General features: G+C 40.0%; 1 protein-coding gene across 6 annotated transcripts in view; it reads right to left on the reverse strand.

Moving 5' to 3' along the window:
• Positions 1-2,058: 2,058 nt before the first annotated feature.
• Positions 2,059-19,354, reverse strand: part of SGMS2 (sphingomyelin synthase 2) — an 82,513-nt gene continuing 65,217 nt past the window's right edge. For 4 of the 6 annotated variants that reach the window (XM_042984069.1, XM_042984068.1, XM_015536975.2 and 1 more), the window contains exons 2-6: positions 18,235-18,934; positions 14,454-14,571; positions 9,247-9,400; positions 4,447-4,613; positions 2,059-2,888 (exon numbers count right to left, since the gene is read on the reverse strand). In XM_042984069.1, the coding sequence (XP_042840003.1) occupies positions 2,685-2,888; positions 4,447-4,613; positions 9,247-9,400; positions 14,454-14,571; positions 18,235-18,689 (1,098 nt within the window). In that variant the 5' untranslated portion in view covers positions 18,690-18,934 and the 3' untranslated portion in view covers positions 2,059-2,684. Of the gene's footprint in view, positions 2,889-4,446; positions 4,614-9,246; positions 9,401-14,453; positions 14,572-18,234; positions 19,338-19,354 lie in introns of those variants that run through there. The other 2 variants (XM_042984067.1, XM_042984066.1) reach the window with 2 other exon arrangements.

Here is a 19,354-nt window from a genome sequence, read left to right on the forward strand (position 1 = left end):
TAATAATCGAACCTGAGAGGAATCCATTTCCACTTGAAAGAATTTAGAAAAAATATGGAGTAATTTACAGGAATGATATATTATAGATATTGTGCAGAAGGACCAAATTACAAGGAAAGCTTCAAACAGGAGCACTGGTTTACAAAAACAAAGATAATGGATAAGATCTTGTACTGTAATTAGCAAGGAAAAGGAGCTCCCAAAATTTATTGTTTCAAAAGCAGGATCATAATTGTTTAAGTGTTCTAAGTGGCATGTTAGTTTAAGCCTCAAGTTTGCTTTCCTACATGTAGTGGAGTTTCACTGCTTTTCTTTTCCCATCTTGAAACTTTGGTATTTGCCCTCCTTATTTTCAAACCTCATGCTTAGTGTCTACTAGACATCTATGAGACATACACGTAAAGAACATGTGAGCAATAGTGTCCACATGTGAGGTCAGAGAGGTTTTTAAAGTTCTTTAAAAGGTGATGTGTTTTTTTAAAACTGTATTACTTGACTAAAATGCAAGCTTTACTGTTTCAAGGGTCTCTGGCAATCCACACACCGTGATTTTTAAATCTTAAATACTTTTCCCTTTTTAATTTGCAGAAAATTAGGTTTTCCAACACACTGTTGAATAAGGCTCTCAGGTATATCAGGTTATGAATCAGATGCTCAAGGACTATTCCAATGTAAGGAGCAAAAAACCCAGGCTTCAGTGTCACATGCTTTTGCTCATAATCAGGGAGCAGGAATTTAAACTCTGTTTTCAAGCACAACCCCTTATATATCACAAGTGTCAATATTTAATAAGAGAAAGTTATACAGAATTATGGCTAAGCACATCGGGGAAGCTACAGATATATTTCTTATCGGTTCATTTAATAACAAATACCTGAAAACTCCTTGCATTTCAAAGCCTGTCAAGGATATTTAGGATTTCAATTCTTGTTTTAAATGATCGGATGAAGAATGTCTTTCTTCCTCCCTTTGAATTCGACTACCTTTCCTTTAGTGATTCTTCTGTTACATTGAGAAAGAGCCATACTGAATACACAAACAGAATTTTAGCACCAAAAATAAGGACTCTTCTGAAAAATTTGTGCTGTGCTTCTCTCAAGCAATCTGAAGGTCAATTTTATGTATCAAATCAAGGCAAACCAGTTTATAATGATAAATTTCAGGATATTTCTCATTCTTAAGCGGAGGGAAATTTTCACCTTCGATATAAATGTAACTGCCCCCTCACTGGCGTCATTGGCCTCTCTGTCTTCTGACCTAGTGTTGATGATTTTGTAACCATAAATCTTTTTTTAAACTTACTAGAAGTTTTAAGAGATTAACTCAGACAGCATTGATCTGATCTGATTTTTAAAAATCCATCTTCTTTTTGCACCACCTCAAAGAACTTTAGAAACGATGATCCCCCTTTTACTGAGTAGCTGTAACTGTCTAACAGACCGATCTCAACAGTAGGTTATAGTGCAGCACCGTGGTGTAAGTTCAGGATCAAAGTAAAATTACTCAATTGTGGCGTATGTCCTTAGGACCAGTTTATAAGAAGCTGAGTCTCTTGCTAAAAGGCAAGGATACATTACACTTTTGGACTCCTCCTTGGTTTTTCCACAAAGTACAATGTAACTAGGAAGAAATCGTCTGCAGTGAAATGTGGCCAACTGCATTTTTGAGTTCCAACCAGCAGCTCTAAAACAGATCTCCCACAGGGTAGGACAGGACAGAAATGCAGCCTTGTTCCCCAAGTGGCATGATCATCCGCTCACACACCTATGTGTTTCCAGCCTGTGCTGGAGCAGCTGACTGCCCTAGGGATACCAGATGCGTATCTACCAGGCAGATAGCATATACATGTGTACTCAAGGACCACCTGTTTAGCAGAAACAGCTCCAGGCGTCCTGTGTATCTGCCATAGAGATTCTAAGGGGAAATATTTACACACACATAAAATTTGTGAGATGTGTCAAATACTTCCATATTTACTTAGATCACCTTTCCTATATGTATATATATCTATATATATCTATACACACACACACACACACACACGTGCGCGTGCGCGCGCGCGTGTGTGTGTATATAAGTATCAGTTAAAAAAAGTAAAAGTGATACATAGTGCATGGGGTGGTAGCAGCAGTGCACATTCCCAGACCTGACCCTGACCTTCCCCATGACAAAGTGGAAACAAAGTTCACCTCCAGTTTACTCCTAACCATGGATCTCCCCCTCATTAATAAACCTAATACTAAAACCACTCTCAACATTGGGTAATTCTATTTACACAGTAGCTGTATATATCCAGATAGTTTATTTAAAACATTAACAAATTCTTCTGACCTTGGAGAAAAAAAAAAAATCCTGAAAAAATTCTGTAGAGGGCTTTAGTGGAGAAAGAATAAGGATAGGAATAGTATGTTCTTTGGCACCTCTTTAAGAAGCTCATTAGTAAAATCCCAGTGGGGGGGCTTGTCACCAATGAATGAAGGGCTGCAGGAGAATATACCTTTCTCAGGATGAATCAGAAAAGCAGTCAAAGGGTAATACTTCGTTCATCTTTCTAATCATTTACACAAAATTTGGTCCACTTCTTCCTTTACCAGTCAGTTCTTCTAAAATAAAAACCCAAAACTATACCTTTGGTTACAGCGTTAACTCTTTTGGTGTAAGAGCTGATGCCTTTGTTTTGCTCCTCAGGTAGATTTCTCATTATCTTCACCGATTTTCTGAACCCGTGAATACTTTTTGCACGAGGATTTAAAGCAGCCAGGGGGCCAGGAGAGTGGCCAGGAGAAGCAGCAAGGAATTGAGCCTTGTACGTTTTTCTCGAAAAAATAAAAGATGGGGAACCACCATGCTCGAGACAAGAAATTAGTCTGTGAAGAGACCTTCAAGTTCTGTAAAAAGGTAAAAAAAAAAAAAAAAAAAAAAAAAAAAAAGGAAAATGAGACCTATTTTTCATGATTTGTATCCCATTTTTTTTTCTTAATTAAATTGTCATTCATTGTACCATAACAGAGAAAGCAGCAGAATCAGGATCACAAGGCAGTAATTGTCTTTGCGCCTTTTCCCTGATTCTGACATGTTTCTGGTCCCAGCCCCCTTCCCCCCTTGCTCCAGCTCATGCAAATTCTTCTGCCTGCAGTCCCAATAAGAGTGCAGATTCAGGAACGGATGTGAGAGTGGGCCAGGAGGAAGAGTTGTAAAGGTGTGTGAGCAGGTGGATGTAGGCTGGAGGAAGATGGAAGAGTGCAGGGCAAGCTCGCAGGGTGGAACACATTTAAGAGGAAAGGTGAAGGTTTTGGTGGGGTGCTGCCAATAGACATTTAGACGGAAGTATAAGGAAGGGGAAAATTAAAGTTCATAAAATGGGAAGTAGAACTAGAGACAAAATAACCCCAAAAGAGGCATCTATCAGTGGACACCACTAAACGAGAATCGATTTAGACCCTTAGGGAATGGCATATTTCAACTGCTCACAAATTACATGCATTGGACAATACGGCAAGACTATCCAAAGGTAAGTTAGACTACACAGACTCATGCTCTTTCCTTTTTTAAAATTTTTAAAAATGTTTTATTTATTTTTGAGAGAGACAGAGTGAGAGCAAGGGGGGGGGGGCAGAGAAAGGGCGACACAGAATCCGAAGCAGGCTCCAGGCTCTGAGCTGTCAGCACAGACCCCAACATGGGGCTCGAACCCACAGACCAGGAGATCATGACCTGAGCTGAAGTCAGATGCTCAACCAACTGAGCCACCCAGGCGCCCCTGCAGACTCACTCTCCTACACCAAGCACACACACCTAGACTAGGAAAACACATAGAAGGGGAGGAGCCTTCCCATATTGGGATGACAGGAAGAGAGCAGGAGTTAGGAAGGCTTCCCAGAAGACGTGGCATTTGAGCTAGCTCTTCAACATGAACAGGAGAAGAAGAAAAGGTCATCTGGGAATGGAAGGCACCAGCAACAAATAAGGAAGGGACGAGAAGGGAAGCCAGAGAGCACAGTATCACCGAAAGACAGACCAAATCCAGGAATTCATGGACTGCTTATTTTGCCTTTTTAAAATAGATTCTGTCTTTGCCTCAAAATTTCAGTTCTTTGAAGGCAGGGAGCATGTCTTACCTGGCTGCCCCATGACGCTTCTACAGAGAAGGTTCCTGCATTTTAATTTAGCATTTATACTGCTTCAATTCTGGTATTGACTAGTTGAATTAGTAAAACACCATGCTCCATAATTATACAGCACTTTTATCCTTAAATGTCATTTATATTGGTGACATCATTTAAGAAGCAGTAATAGGTATACGTTTCAGTGAACTGACCCAGACCCCACAAGTGGGTGGCGACAGTGGCTATTCCCACTAAGCCACCTGAACCCCCGCTGCATGAAAAGGGGGCCACTGCATTTAAAGAAAAGAAAATCATCCCAGGATAATTTCACTGCTCTCACCTTTTCATTGGCCATTGAATGGTACCACCAAAACAGCCGTGTTGTAATATAATAAGCAATGATCACGTCGACAGTATAGTGTTCATGTGCTACAAGAATGCAGATGATCCCGGCGGCACTCAGCAGCCAGCAGATTAAATGATACCACCAGAAGTGACGAGGTGAATCTAGACGGGAGGAAAAGTATAGAGTTAGTAAGATTCCCAGAGATGAATTTAATGATTACAGTCTATGTTAATGACCTTAAGTAGAATAATCTAAGGTCAGGAAGTCACTGGAAGAAGAAAACCGATTAACCCAAAATGAGTCACTGTGAACAGTCCGGGATTTGCTCAGGTACAAAGAGAGAAGGAGGGGACCACCGGGAGCAGGTCTCATAGTCATTCATTGGGGAACAGTCACTCCCTAGGTATTCTAGGCCTTGTCCGCTGCTAAGTTGTTCAATAAGGAAGAGAAAAGAATTGTTTTTCAGGTTGGTTGGAATTGGCTCATACTGGCTCACAGAAGAGATCCCACTGGAAAGAAAAGCAGGAGGGGTCAAAAGAAAGGGTAGTTGTCAATGAAAATGTAGGGAAAAATAAGAAAGCAGGAGTAATTTCAGGTCTTACAGAAACGTACTTTGATTTCTCCAGGGGGAGAAAAATGGCATTGTGGCCAACAGTATTTTGCTTCTCAGCAGTTTCATACTGTTATTGCTAATCGTGACTATGAAACACTCCCGATGTAAAGCTTAGGGTTCTGGCTCATTCACTTGTGGATTTTAACCTTCTCCTAGCGAGTCCAGTAAAAAGGTCATTATATTGATTAGCTAGAGGAGAGAACCAGAGCACTCATCAGGTGAAATGCGATCATACACCCCACAGCCCGCGCACACAAGTGATGAGGACACAGGCAGCAACCTCTAGTTCATCTCTAATAACTTTCCCTTTTTTCTTTTTCTTTAATAGCTGTGTCTTTTTTTTTCTATTTTAAAGCCTTATTAACTCACAAAGTTAATAATCTAACAAATTTATTTCATATTTAACTGTGTTTACATTCATAGTGACATTTATTTCTAAGTACAGCACAATGGTAGAATGCCAAGAGAATCCATTTCCAGAAATCCAGATGAAATAAACACGAAATCAGGTATCATTCAAATGAAGAATATTTTTTGGTGAAATAGCTGTTGCTCTTTTGGTTTCAAGTATAACAGGAAGTTTATAAGCCTGTTTGCATTTGGAAGTCTGCTGTTTAATTTTTGCATGCACGCCTTATCGCTTCTCAGTTGGTTCATCCTGGCACAGACTTCTAGCAGACAATGGATAGACTCCTAGAATTTTAAAGCTGGAAGAAGCCTTACCCTTTACAGCCTGGTGGCCACATCCAGGCCCCATAACTGTTCCATTAGGTGGAGAGTACTCAAAATTGAACCAACTCTTAGAAATCTGGAGATTTCACGAAATATGCATTCTGCAGAACCACAGACTCCACCCTTCTCTGAAGCTTCACAGCAGCTCAGTTCCCTTTGGTTATAAGGTCATCTGGTACTTATTACCTTAGAAGTTAAAAATGTTTGGGCAAACCAGAACAATTTTGTATTTGTTTATCCACAAGAAGCAAAGCTGAAGTATAAAAGGAGTAAAGAGATGGGCCGAGTGGTCATTTAGCACTTGTGGAATTGAAAATGAAGTTTTAAGAATGTCTGGAAATACTAACACTGCTCTTCCATAAAAATGTATTCCCAATTATGCTACCACATTGGGACCACTGCTCACTAACTGAGAACACTGGCTGGCTGAACCAAAGAAAAGATTTAATATAAATTGTTTTGAAATAGAAATGGGAAAGTGGTAACTTTTCTGCTTTCCCATTCTACCATAGGATTAATAACATCAGGCTGAAAGAGGATGACACAAATATTAATTCACCCCACTGCCTGTGTGGGATCCAAGCCCTACAGACATTGAATCATACAGACAATGGACTTTGTGTGGTAGCATGGTAAGAAGGAAGGAAGGAAGGAAAGACAGAAGGGAGGGAGGGGGAGGGAGGGAGGGAAGGAAGGAAGGAAGGAAGGAAGGAAGGAAGGAAGGGAGGGAGGGAGGGAGGGAGGGAGGGAGGGAGGGAGGGAGTTTTTCCCTCTCTACCAGCAAGGCACTTGGTACTAAAAGCTAGGCTGATTTCTTCAGGCCAGTTTTATAGTTTTATAAGGAACCTAGGCCTCAGTGAAATAGTTGCACAACTGTGTAAAGCTCCCCTCTGTGTAAAGCCCACAAAATGGTCCTGGTCCCATGTTTTTATCTGTTCTCTTGACTAAATTAAAATCTATTCATGACAACCAGGCAAACAAGGAAAGAGACCAAACAGATCAAAAGGCAGGAAAACAAAAAAATATATGAATGATGCATCTGATTCTAGAAGCAGACAGCTCAAAGAAACCATCTGGGACCACTGCTTACTCTGAACCAGAACACAGGGCATCACTTAGAAGGTGACTGTTTTTCCTAATTGCATAGGAAACGGGCACAAACGTGGAATGCTCTGTCCATGTACAGAACTGATGCTAGAGTTGGGTTTGTACTTAGCATCACAGATTTGCCATTTCATTCCTCACCAAAAATTAGAAACATCAGGATGTAATTCTTTCACTGCTGTATGTTAACTCACACAGTTTTTGAAACCTCAAGCCAAAATCACGTTTTGGGAAGAAAATATCTCTACATACTGCATAGCCTTTATCAGAGCATAAAAATAATCACAAGTTGCCTTGCTATTGTCCTGAAGTAAAAGAAAGAACAATAATGGGCAATATATTTGGACTGTTCCTTAGCAATTTTATAAGATCAGACAAGTTGGGCTCCCAAATATTCTAAAGAGACCCAAGAAATTAATAGCATAACCTCTAGAGTCAGCCTGCTTGAGGTTGAATATCCCATCCTCCAATTACCAACTATGGACCGTGGGAAGTCACTCTCTCTAAGTGTCCTCTCTGAAAAAGGGGAAAACAGTGCTGCTCTCATGGGGTGGCTGTAGGATTAAATGAGTTATTTTGCATCAAGGACTTAGAATAGTGCCTGGCACAGAGTATTATGTCTATTTGCTATTATTGTTAGCATCACTTGGTCTTCAGTTATTTTCTAAAATTGACCTTCAGTTTCCTGGGGTGTTTCTTGTCATTACTTGCAACTCACCATGGCTTCGTTCCAACATGCAGCTCCTCCCTGCCTCACCCTCATCTTCTTCTCTAAGTTTTCTATGATTCTCAGATTAGAGAGAAACTCCTATAGCACGAGTCCACCTCTGGACTAGAAAATAATTGATCTTACACACTGGTGGAACTCTTCCCAGCAAAAGTTAGAGTTAGAGTCATCAACAACACAGATCTCTCTACTGGCTCATCAGAACCAATAACTACATATGAGAAATAACTGACATTGAAGGAAGAGACAACCCCCGATATCGGTGCAGAAACAGACTCAGGTTCCTCCCCATTACCACCTCTGGTAGAAATGTGAGGACAGAAATAAGGGGAAAGGTCCAGAACGGCCTCCACCTTATGTCAGGAATAATGAAGCCTGTGCATTTAACATGCTACTCTCCCCACTCTAAGTGTGTGTGTGTAGCACTTACAAAGGAAACACCTCAAACTACACAATTCTTACAAAAAAAAAAAAAAAAAAAAAAAAAAGACTTCCTCTACTGCAAATAATCTCAAATCTTTGTCCTAAAGCCCTCAAAGCGGAACTGAAACCTGAGACCCCAGGCGGCCTATGGGGACAAGAACTCACTTATGTGCCACTGACAGATAAACTGTGATGTCCATACTGCCATGAAGTAAGGCTAAACCTGTTTGGATTAATGACAGGCCAAGAGAGGGTAGAAGAAGCAGGACAACAGAAGGGCAGGCAACCTTTTGTTGGTCTTTGCCAAAAGGCCTCTTTACAATGCTGAGGAGGTGAAGAAAGTGGAGATAAAGTTCTAAGAAACAATATGGAGTATTCTGGAACTAAAGGTGAAGGTTAACCTGACCAGCTTTGCAAAAACGAAGGAAAAGGTATCACTTACTTTGAAAGGACTTTGAGGTGATGGGTCTACATAAATCGAACCTCAGAAATCTACAACAATGGGATCTGCTGGGCAGCTAACTGAAACACAGCTCCCATGATGAAGGAGGCACCATGCCAGCCATGAAAGCTGCTGGGCTCCATAAAGATTTTGTATAATGGCAATTAAGTGTATAAATATGGAAAGATACTTCACATTCTTGCCTCCATGTTTTGTATGAAGAAATGATCAATATTGGCAAAATATTTTTTGAAGATGCCTATTAAAGCACAGAAGTCAGCTGGAAAATGGTGAAACTGAAATGGGACAAGAAAACATCTAAAAAAAGGGGAAAACATCAAATTATTTGGAATGATGGAATGGAAGTTTCATACAATGGAAATTTCACACTCATAAGTCATTTACATTCAGCTTTCCAGTGCACTGATTCTGTTTGTAATAAACTTAACACCTATTTGCCAACACTAAAATAGCTTTTCATACCTTGAGAGGTTCTAATGAGGGACTGAGACATTCTGGAGCCAGATTAAATGTTAGAGAATCCAGGGCCAAGTTTTAAGTCTCCCATGTTCAAATCACATAGGCCTAGTTGGAATGAATTAAATACACTCAGACACACATACTCTCACACACTCACACACCTGTACCTTCCATAGCTATCAAGCCCAAAGGGTAAGAGTTCCCATAAGTTTCAGGGCCCAGGGATCCCTCCCACTACAGCGGTCAATAGAGTGGGAATGAGTTAGTACTCACATTCTTTGATGAACAAATAAGTAAGTGTCAGCACAACGGTGTGACCACTGAAGAGGAAGTCTCCACACAAGATATGGGATCCAGTTATGGACAATCCACCACCAGAAATCAACCGTAGAATCCGTTGTACTTTTGCCTGAGAGTCTCCGTTGAGCTGAATGACACAAGAAGATAAGAAACTTTACAAGCCGATAAAAATCACATTTCAGCCTAATTTCTAAGATATTTAGAAAGGTCAAAACAAAACAGCTAAAAAAATTCACTAGGCTGTGCTTTTTTCTTTTTAACTTAAAAACTCAAAAAGAATCCAAGAGGGTAGCTCCTCAAACTAGGTTTTATTCATTTATTGGCGAGTTTTAGTGACATGCTTTAAATTATTCAATATGTTACTAATAATATGTTTTGGTGGTAGTGTGTCCTTGGGCAAAGCTTTTAAAAATATTAATAACCAATGACTTCACCACAGCTATGCGCTGAAAAAAAATCAAAGCTACTTTCTTTCCTCTTTTTAGGGGGAAGTCAGGGTTTTGGATGGTTAATATTTGATTCAGCTGAACACCACATTACTAATATTCTAAAGTGTATTCAGACCTTGTGTTAAGTGGGCAGCTGAAAGTGTACAAATAGCTGTATTAATATCTGATCAAAACATTTCACAGTTAAAACGGGGAGCTGCAACACATTAAATAATTTAAACAGGTTTGAAAATGATGGATTAGAGATGTATTGGCAGCTTTAAAAGTGAGTAGCTTTGATTAGGAAAACCATCCTCCAAAGAAATAATCTGTGTGTTACTGCAGAGGGTCAGAAGAGAGTCCCTAGAACAATGGTGCAGAAGTCCCTAGAAGCCACCATGATGACATGGGAAACAATGATGGGCCAGGATAGGAGTTTGACCCAATAGTCAAAAGCTTATATCCCATGAAAATTTTAGCATATGGGAAGGAGCAGTGGACTGAGCTGGTCAGAATAGTAGGCATGAAAAATTGGAAAACTGAAGTGCTTGGGGGTCCAGGGTTTCAGATCAGCCTAGCATCAGTTGAAGAGGCTTAGAAAATCAAAGAATGATATTCAGAAATATATTCAGGTAATAGTACACAGTAGAGGAGAAATATAGAAAGACCACTAATGACTATTCATTTGGCACCTAGGGGGACAGTTGTATGCCATGCTGTCTTTTATACTCAATGATCCCTGAACCATGGCCAGTCCAGTCTTGATGGTGGTTAAACTGGTCGTGAAGACAGGTAGTACCCTGCCCAAGTGGATGCATGGGGTGAAGGAGGGTAGGGTGTGTACAAATGGATGGGAGGAGAGTCTGGGAGGAGAGAAATTCAATTAGCCTCTAAAGCAAGTAGAAAACCATCTTATCCAGTAGAGTAGGAATCAGGGCAGGATTCTTTGCCCAAAACATCACTACTGGGGAGCCTAAACATTTCCTGATAAAAAAACAATTCATACGGATCTGGAAAGCTTTCTGGTATCCAGATGACCTATGTAAAAAGGCAAACACACCATGATTGGTTAATAGTTGAGAATAAAGCTCTGTAACAGAAAATTACATAAACCATGATTAGAGAGTAAAGTGAGAAAAAACCTTCTTCAAAAGTTTGTTTAGGGCAAGCCCAGCTGGCAAAAACACAACATAGATATTTTATCAAGACTTGATAGTCCAGGGGTTCCTGGGTGGCTCAGTCAGTTAAGCATCCAACTCCCGATGCTCAGGTCATGATCTCACAGTTCATGAATATGAGTCCCACATCGGGCTCTGGGCTGACACTGCAGAGCCTACTTGGGATTCTCTCTCTGCCCCTCTCTGCTCTTTCCCCGCTCATGCTCGCTCACTCTCTCTCAAAATAAACAGACATTACGAAAAAAAAAAAAAGTAACAGGTGATCTTGGCTTGAAAAGACAGGCTCTAGAAGGCTGCAAAGGATCCACATCTGAGGAAGGAGAAGTACTGTGGACAGAACTACAGGACTCATTTCAGGTTCACCTCAGGAAATGTGTGCTGTAAACTACATAAAATTATGGATACGCCCTTCATGTGCAAGACAGAACCTAGCCGGGTGCTTTATCAGATCAACCACAGTCCTTCAGGAATTTCTTGTCACGTGGTTGGGACAAACAACTGTCAACACGGAGATCAAATAAAAAAGTACATACACTGCCCAACCATTGTGTTTCCAGTTTAAAAGAACACATGACTCTTCATTTCAAAACCCAAATATATATATTTTTATCCGCTCACCGTTCCCAACTCAACACTCTAATTTTCTAAGGGCAGAAACACTTAAAGCCATCAGTCCCTTTACCTGGGATTAGATGGGCCCCAAAGGTATAAGCAAACTAGGAGCTAAACTACTGCCACACATTCTCTTCTCCCCTCTTCCTTTCAGCAGCCAGGGTGAATGGAGATTTCTGATAGCACTGGATTCATGATGCCTTTACAGAATACAGAACAGAGGAAGCACTCTCTCTCCTTGCTCTGTCTTTTCTCAGTTCTTAATTCCTCAGTCCTGTCACTGCTATCCTAGATATCAGTTCATGCTCAAGAAAGGGGAAAAAAGAGGGTGGGGTGAGGGTATAAAGAAAACTGAGGAAGGTCAGGGAAGGTAATGGTGAGAGTTGGGATTAATGGATTTATTTTTCTAATTTTGTTCTGGTTCACTGGGACCCCCAACGCTCACCACTTATGACTCTCGTTCCTATTAATTTCCTGATTTGTCAGATACCATTCTATGCCATGACTGGATATGGAACTGAAGATGCAGACAGCTAAGAGGAGAAGCATCAATCACAAGAGCCAAGGCAGACAGAGGCTCAGTGTTCTAAGGGCTCCTCGAACTGTCACCTCTGCACGCCACTCCCCACAAAAAAAAAAAAAAAAAAAAAAGTACAAGACAGCCCAACTTCGTTGCTGCCAAATCAGAAAACTTACCTTGCAGACTGTCCCTTCAGTTCAGAAGAAAAGTCCTCCAGACATCCTTGGCCAAGGTGTGAGGAAAACTTTCTCAGGGAACAGACTATAGTCATTCCAGCCCAACATTCTTGTATGTGGCAAAATGGGTTTGAAAAGCTAAATCATTTCATTCACGTTCTAATAACTGGGCCAACATTTATTTAAACACACTTCTCAGAACACACAGTTTGTGACTGCAAACCAAAGCCTGGATTGCTGGGTTGAAGCAAATTGTAAGCAAAAGACTTAAAGTAAAGCCCAAGACAGACAAGGGAGAAGGCAACTGGAAAACCGAAAGCCAAATATTTCACCAATCTTGTGAAATCACTCGTGGTGATTGTATCTTGTGAGTAACAAGTTTATTCGGCACCAAGGACTAGATGTGACACCCTCTCACAGAGAGTGGTTTCAGTATACATGGTTCTGTCATTGCTCATTGCCACGAAGGACATTCTACACAGTCAGCAACAGAGGAGGCAGGTAGATTACCTAATAGCCTTGTGACCACAAAAATCTAAGGAGCACTCAAAGCCAGTGGCTGAACCACATTTAGAACACAATTCTGACTCTTGTTCCATAACACCCTATCACCTCTAGTCAAAATGATTTGTGTTTGTTTTACCGAACCATTACTCAGGCACCTATAGCCTGCTTATGCTTCAGGAAGAGGTCTTGACAAATGAACATGGGGGCTATTTAGTTAGGATGCCACCAGAGCTTCCATTGGGAGTATTTGTAGCTTGGTGATCCAGTGGTATGTTTACTGATGTGGCTTCTGAAAATTGCAACTCTTCCAGGGAGGATAATCTTTAATTTACTTTCTTTCTATAATCATAGCAACTCATCTCTGCAAACCCCATCCATTACTAGGATGGGCTTGCCTTCTTTTCTGTGCCCATTTCTTCATCTAACACATAGCAATAACCCCTTAGAAGTGTTTATTACATTTCTGAACTTCTCCCATGCCTTAAATTAGTTTCACTAAAAATCAGCCAATGTTTAAATTCAATATGTACACTGTTTTAATTACAGATACTTTCTGCTTTGATGGCTTTGGAAAATTATAGCTTCTCCAAACCACACCTATATTTGGTGAGGGAGACTGTTGACTTAGAACAACTCTATTTTTCCTTCCACCTTGGACATCTGCTTAGTGTTCAGTAAAATATGATGTTAGACTTTACTCCCTTGTCCAGAAAGCACATGATTTGTATGCTTCTTTTTTTATAAACCAGGACATACTGGGGTCTAAGATGATTAACAGCTCTCTCACGAAGTGGCTCTACCTGGAGAGACTGTAAACCCTGCTTAAGACAGTTTCAGTATTTATTCCCACAATGTATTCCAGCAAAAGGCCCCTCTAGCTTTCCAACTGCTAAAAACTTTGGGGTCATCCTCAGCTTCTTTCTTCTACATCCATATCCAACTTATTAGCACATCCTGTTGGCCTTACCGTCAAAATTCATCTTGAATTGAATGACTTCTCCTCACCTCTTACCGCCACCACTGAAGTTCATTTTCAGTGGGCCACAAAGGGCCTCGGGGACCCAAGGCCTGTCCCACCTCCATCCTTTCCACCTCTGCTCAGCCACATGAGCCTCCTGACACCTTTTAAATCTACTGTGACTAAGCTATTTCCTTGGCTTAGGGCTCCCCCCAACCACATGGCTCACTTCCTTATCTTGTTTGCTGCCCAAATGCTTTCTTACTACAGAAGCCTTTCTGATCTCTGTATAAAGTAGTACCTGTCCTCAGCATCGCTCTTACCCTTACTCAGCTTTTCTGTTTTTCATCTGATAGCAACCTGACATATCATTATGTGACAAGGTGTGCATTTATTTCTCAGTTGTCATCCCCCAACAGAATATAAGCTTTAGAAGAAGAAAAACTTTGTTTTGGTCATTGCTGTTGCTACAGTGCTGGCCTGGTGCAGAACAGGAGCTTAATACTTGAATGAATGAACGAATGAACGAATGAATGAATGAATAGGTAAATAAGAGGGCAAAAAAGCAGAGTTGAACACCCCACTGTAACTTTTAGTTAGTAGAAAATGAACGTCTAATGCACAAAGATACACATTTTATGAACATATTTAAATTTCTTCCCCCAAGTCTCAAGAGAAACAAAAACTATATTAGATTGCATTTAACACATATGAAAGTGTCTAAAGAGCATGTCAATAGGGAGCAGGTGTTCAATAATTGTTTTCTTCATCTCCTCTATATGGTAATTCAGAGGTACTTACCTTTGGGGCACACTGGAAATGCATTCCAGGCACAGGGAGAGTAGTAACATACATTGTGATACAGCGATACAGGTATAAAGTTCCAATGATAAAAAAGAATCTGCGCCCCACTATTGACCTAAAGGAAAAACAGGGGTGGGGAAAACAAGTTTACTTGTTGTTTCTGCTCCTAATGCATTATCAAACAACGTTTAACAGAATAAAGAATAATACAGAGTGGCATTAACAGACCACAGTTTCACAGCTCAAAGGCTTATTTGTGAACTGCCCACCCCTGCAATCCCATGGAGAGGCCATACTGTAGCTTTCAGAAACAGAGGTTCACATATTGTGATAATTCTAGGTGGGTTGGGACCCAAAAGGAGTGTCTGTGGGGAGTGGGGGAGTTAAAGTTGACTCAGGGTTCTAGACAACCACCTCTCCTAAAAAAGTTACTCTTTGTGCCAAAGAATTCAATGAACTATGTTTTCAGTCAACTCACTGCATTAATAAAACCTTCTCTTGAGAACATATCAAGGTATAAACGAGCCAGTCACAGAGGAATTAACTAATGAGCCAAGGTGATACTATATAATTGGACACATAGGGAAATGGGACAACTATTTAACCTAAGTTATATAAGCAAGGTTTATTTGGAGACCATCCAAAAGGATTTTCACAACTTGAGCATGAACTATTTTGTCTATGACTATATAGATTTTTAGAGAATTAAAAAAAATTTTTTTTAAATATTTACTTTTGAGAGACAGAGAGAGACAGAGCATGAGCAGGGTAGGGGCAGAGAGAGAGGAAGACACAGAATCCGATGCAGGCTCCGGGCTCCGAGCTGTCAGCACAGAGCCTGACACGGGGCTTGAACTCATGAGCTGTGAGATCATGACCTGAGCCGAAGTCGGACGCTCAACCGACTGAGCCAGCCAGGCACCCCAATTTTCAGAAAATTATATTTTGAAACTGTCCAAAGTATCCTTGTGCATTTACGGGCATTTACCAGTGAAGCTCTTAACTGATGAGTTTACCCTTGTTTTATTCAACCTTGATCCAAAAAAGCAATAAATAAATAAATATCCCACAAGTCCTTTTATACTTTCTATTTTTTGGTGGAAACTGATATTAGTCCCTGTCCTGGACCACTAAGTCCTCACTCCAAGGCAGTGGTTCCTAGAGGGTGACTCTGAGCACACCGTCCTCCACAGGGGTAGGCCCTGCCTGCTCGCACCACTGCTTCACGGGTATCTGAATGGGCTTTGAGGGTTCCGAGTGTCCTTATGTCCAGTTGAAGATGACAACTCATTTTCTGCTATGCAGTTAGGGGTGGGTCTATAAACTCTGGGCTCTGGGGACTCAGAGATGGGCAGGGTCCATAAAGCCCCTAGAATTGCTAATTGTGACTTCCCTAGCACATAAACTGTATTACTCCAGGTCCCTCATTTTCAGAGCTCTCAAACTTTCAAAACTAATACTGATCAAAGACTTCTGGAAAAATAGGCAGTTTCAGGTATGTGGCATATTTTTAGTTTTCTCCAAGACTTTCATCTGATGTGGATCAAGGTCTAATTCAGGTAACTTAGCATTTCTAACTTACAGAATTATGTACAAATGTAATTTTAGTTGCATGTTTCCAGTAACTATTTTAAGAATATTCCAGGGTTTCTGGGGTCAAAATATAGAGAAGAAAAATACCTAGACTATTAGATGAAAGTATTTATTTAGTGCAAGGCCATTTATTTCAAAGGTTTGCTATGCTAACTATGCCTTTTCAAGTACTGAAAAGGAATGGGCGATAAACAGTGCTGAGTCTCTCCATTTGGTTAAGTGAAAAACAATTCATTCTTTGCTTCTAGCTCAGACCCCAAAAAGTGTTGAACTGTGTGCTCCATGCTCTTAGACAAGGTGAAGTAATAAGCAGGAATTATTATGAGTCAATTATATTCATTCCAGCATTCTGAGTTCAGTTGTACTCAGAACTGAAAATTAACTTAGAAGGTAAAATGTGCACTCTGTAACCTTATTTAGAAAAATAACTAGAGCTAATCCCCCCCCCCCCGACAGCTTTGAAGATGCTTTAACAAAGAAGAGCAAGTAGGATTTCTCATTCAGCCAGGATGTTCAAAACATGTTACAAAAATTATTCTACTAGTTACTAAAATACATGATACAATTTTACCTCAAAAGTGAAAAAAAATTAGTAATTTCCCCAACAAATTTCTGATGATGGGTTGTGACCAAAATGGTAGGTATCATTAAAATGTGTGGTCATCTAGGACATGGTAAAATCTCAGGTGGGCATGGAGAGGCAGTGCATAACAACTCTTTAGATGAAGATTCAAATAAATTGAGACTGTACCTCTGGATAGAAGCCAGCTACTTACCAGACCCTGGAAAATATCTCTTTTCACATATATACAAATAAAATGTTGGCCTAAATTAAAGGAGAAAGCAAACACCTTTGGCCTATGCCGGCTCTCTTATTTTCAGTGTCAATTGTAGAAACCAGAAAGAGAAACACTAAAGTTCAACAAATGTATTGTTTGCTTTTGGGATAAAGCATACCATAACTAACAACTTTGGCAGCAAAAAGTTTTAGTAAAAGGCAGCTGATGGCTATCTTTTACTTACACATATTAAAGAAAATGTTTAGGAATGACTTTGGTTTGTAGAATAAGTTTTGAAAACTACAAACTTGAATTTGGGGAACTCTTCAGCAAATAGAGACTGAATTCTTCTATTCTCAAAGCAACAACCAATGGAAAGAACAATATGACATAAATTCTTTCTTCTAAAAATGATCTTGTGTATTAATGTAAAAATCCTCTTTGTGAATTTTTGAACAGTATGTATTGACTAAATATATATTACATTTTCAAAAGCCTCAGTTTATGAACAATGCTTTGATCAAACTTATATTTTAGTGATTTAATTGCTAGAATCTTAGTAGAGAACAAATCTCCGAAGGATAAATGAAATGAAAAGGGGAATTGAGGGGCCTTGTTTTTATGGGCTAGCAGCGAGATTTCACAGGGAAGCAAAAATAACCACTTCAGAGCTATGTCCTATTTTTAAGTGTCTTTAAAGCAAAAGTACCTGGCTTCCTACTTCCTGATTGCTCCTGTTTCAAAACAAGGAGACTGAAACCAGTGAACTAAGAGCTCCTTTGTGGTGCCACGGGGGAAACTGGACAGTGTGTTTACTTTAGAAGTCTAAAGCCCAAACTTCATAGACCCACATCTAAATTCAATTTCTAAAACTCTTGTGATTGGATTCCCAATAGGCAAAAGAAAAGGAAATGTAAAATTTGAGAACTCCTGAACAGAAGCAAACCTCAAAGAACGCCATTGACTATAGACCAATATAGTCATCACATTATGAGTAATAAGAGAAAAACACTTCCCAGTCTACTCCATTCCCCACCTGTTAAAAGCCTAAAATAACAAAAGCATGATGATGTGAATGTTATTCCTTTCCAAGCCTCTTGATTTATCATTCAGATACCACAGTACCAAGTTGCTTAAAATCAGGAACTGCACCTTACATTCATCAACTCTGAATCACCAACCACAGCATATCTGTAGTGTTCTCATATTTGCCCCTTTCATACACAGTTGCTCAACAAATGCTTACTTATTCAATAAGGTAGATCTTTGCATGGCTTCTTGTCATCAAATGCCTGGCTAGGAATGAATTTATCGGACAAAACTGAGGAAGACAATTTCAATTATGTATTTACTCCCTTAAATACAAGCTTATGGCAAGTCCCCCCAAAATTATTAGACCTACTTACTTGTATCTCAGAAACAGCCACTGGGTGATCCATAATCCAACTAATATAATCCCATTTATTTCTGATACAGAAAATGCCCATTTTACCCGATCAATGTAATCAAAAAACTTGTCTGGTAGTGGAGGGCTGAGCTCCTTGGGAGGCACCCTTTCGTGCACAACTGTGATCATGACGGTTGTTAAGACAAGGTTGAAAAGAGCGTACACAAAGGCGATCCCTGTTTTCCACCACTCCAGGGGAAATTTGTTCCTTGATTCAGTGGGCATAGCAATTTGGATATAGTCCGGGTACTTTTTGGTGCCCTTTCGCAACCCATTGGATAAGCTCTTAGGTTTACTGTTGCCATTTTTGTTTTCTTCTTCAACAGGCTCGGCAGGTCTTGTGTAAGTATTTGCGGGATCATTGGTTTGATTTTCCATATGTTCCTCGAGTTTTGCTGTCTCTATAATATCCATGGTCCCCCAGTCTTCAGATCAAGAAGGAGATGGTAAAGTTCTTGTTCTTTGTGCAAACTTAACTTTTTCAAATCCCTCTATTTCCGAGATCAACATGGACTCTTATAACTGATTTTGTTTCCTAGCACAAAGTGAAGAAGGTGGCCATCTGATTACTGTTCCTTCCATGCAGCTGCCTGCTGTACACTCACCACCTTCAAGAAAGGAAGCCAATTTTCTTTCTCCCAAAGGTGTTACTCACCCACCTGTAAAAAATAAAACAAAACTACGCTCAGAAACGGTGCGTGTCCAACTGTCAACCATCCAAAACAAAACAAAAGCATTATCAAAATAAGGAAGCAAATACCAAAGCCATTTGCTTTATAAATATATCATAAGAACATGGTGAAAGGTGTTAAGATGGAGTTTATTTGTAAAATACTGAGTTGTCTTATCTTGGAATTCTTGTCTCTTTCTGAGCTGATGTCGGTGTTAATGGGAACATTTTAATAAATCCCTTTAAAATTTCTTTAAATAAAAGTCAGGACCCAACTTGGCAAATACTTCATCAGACACTATTACTTGTTGCTAACCATGAAGTCACAATATGTTAGAACCTCTCCAGAGACCACATCATTCTTTCCTAAGACTGTAGCTTTTCTGTGAACCTGGAAGAATAAAAAACT

The sequence above is a fragment of the Panthera tigris genome, chromosome B1 (assembly GCF_018350195.1).
Source record: "Panthera tigris isolate Pti1 chromosome B1, P.tigris_Pti1_mat1.1, whole genome shotgun sequence".
NCBI classification, from domain to species: Eukaryota; Metazoa; Chordata; class Mammalia; order Carnivora; family Felidae; genus Panthera; species Panthera tigris.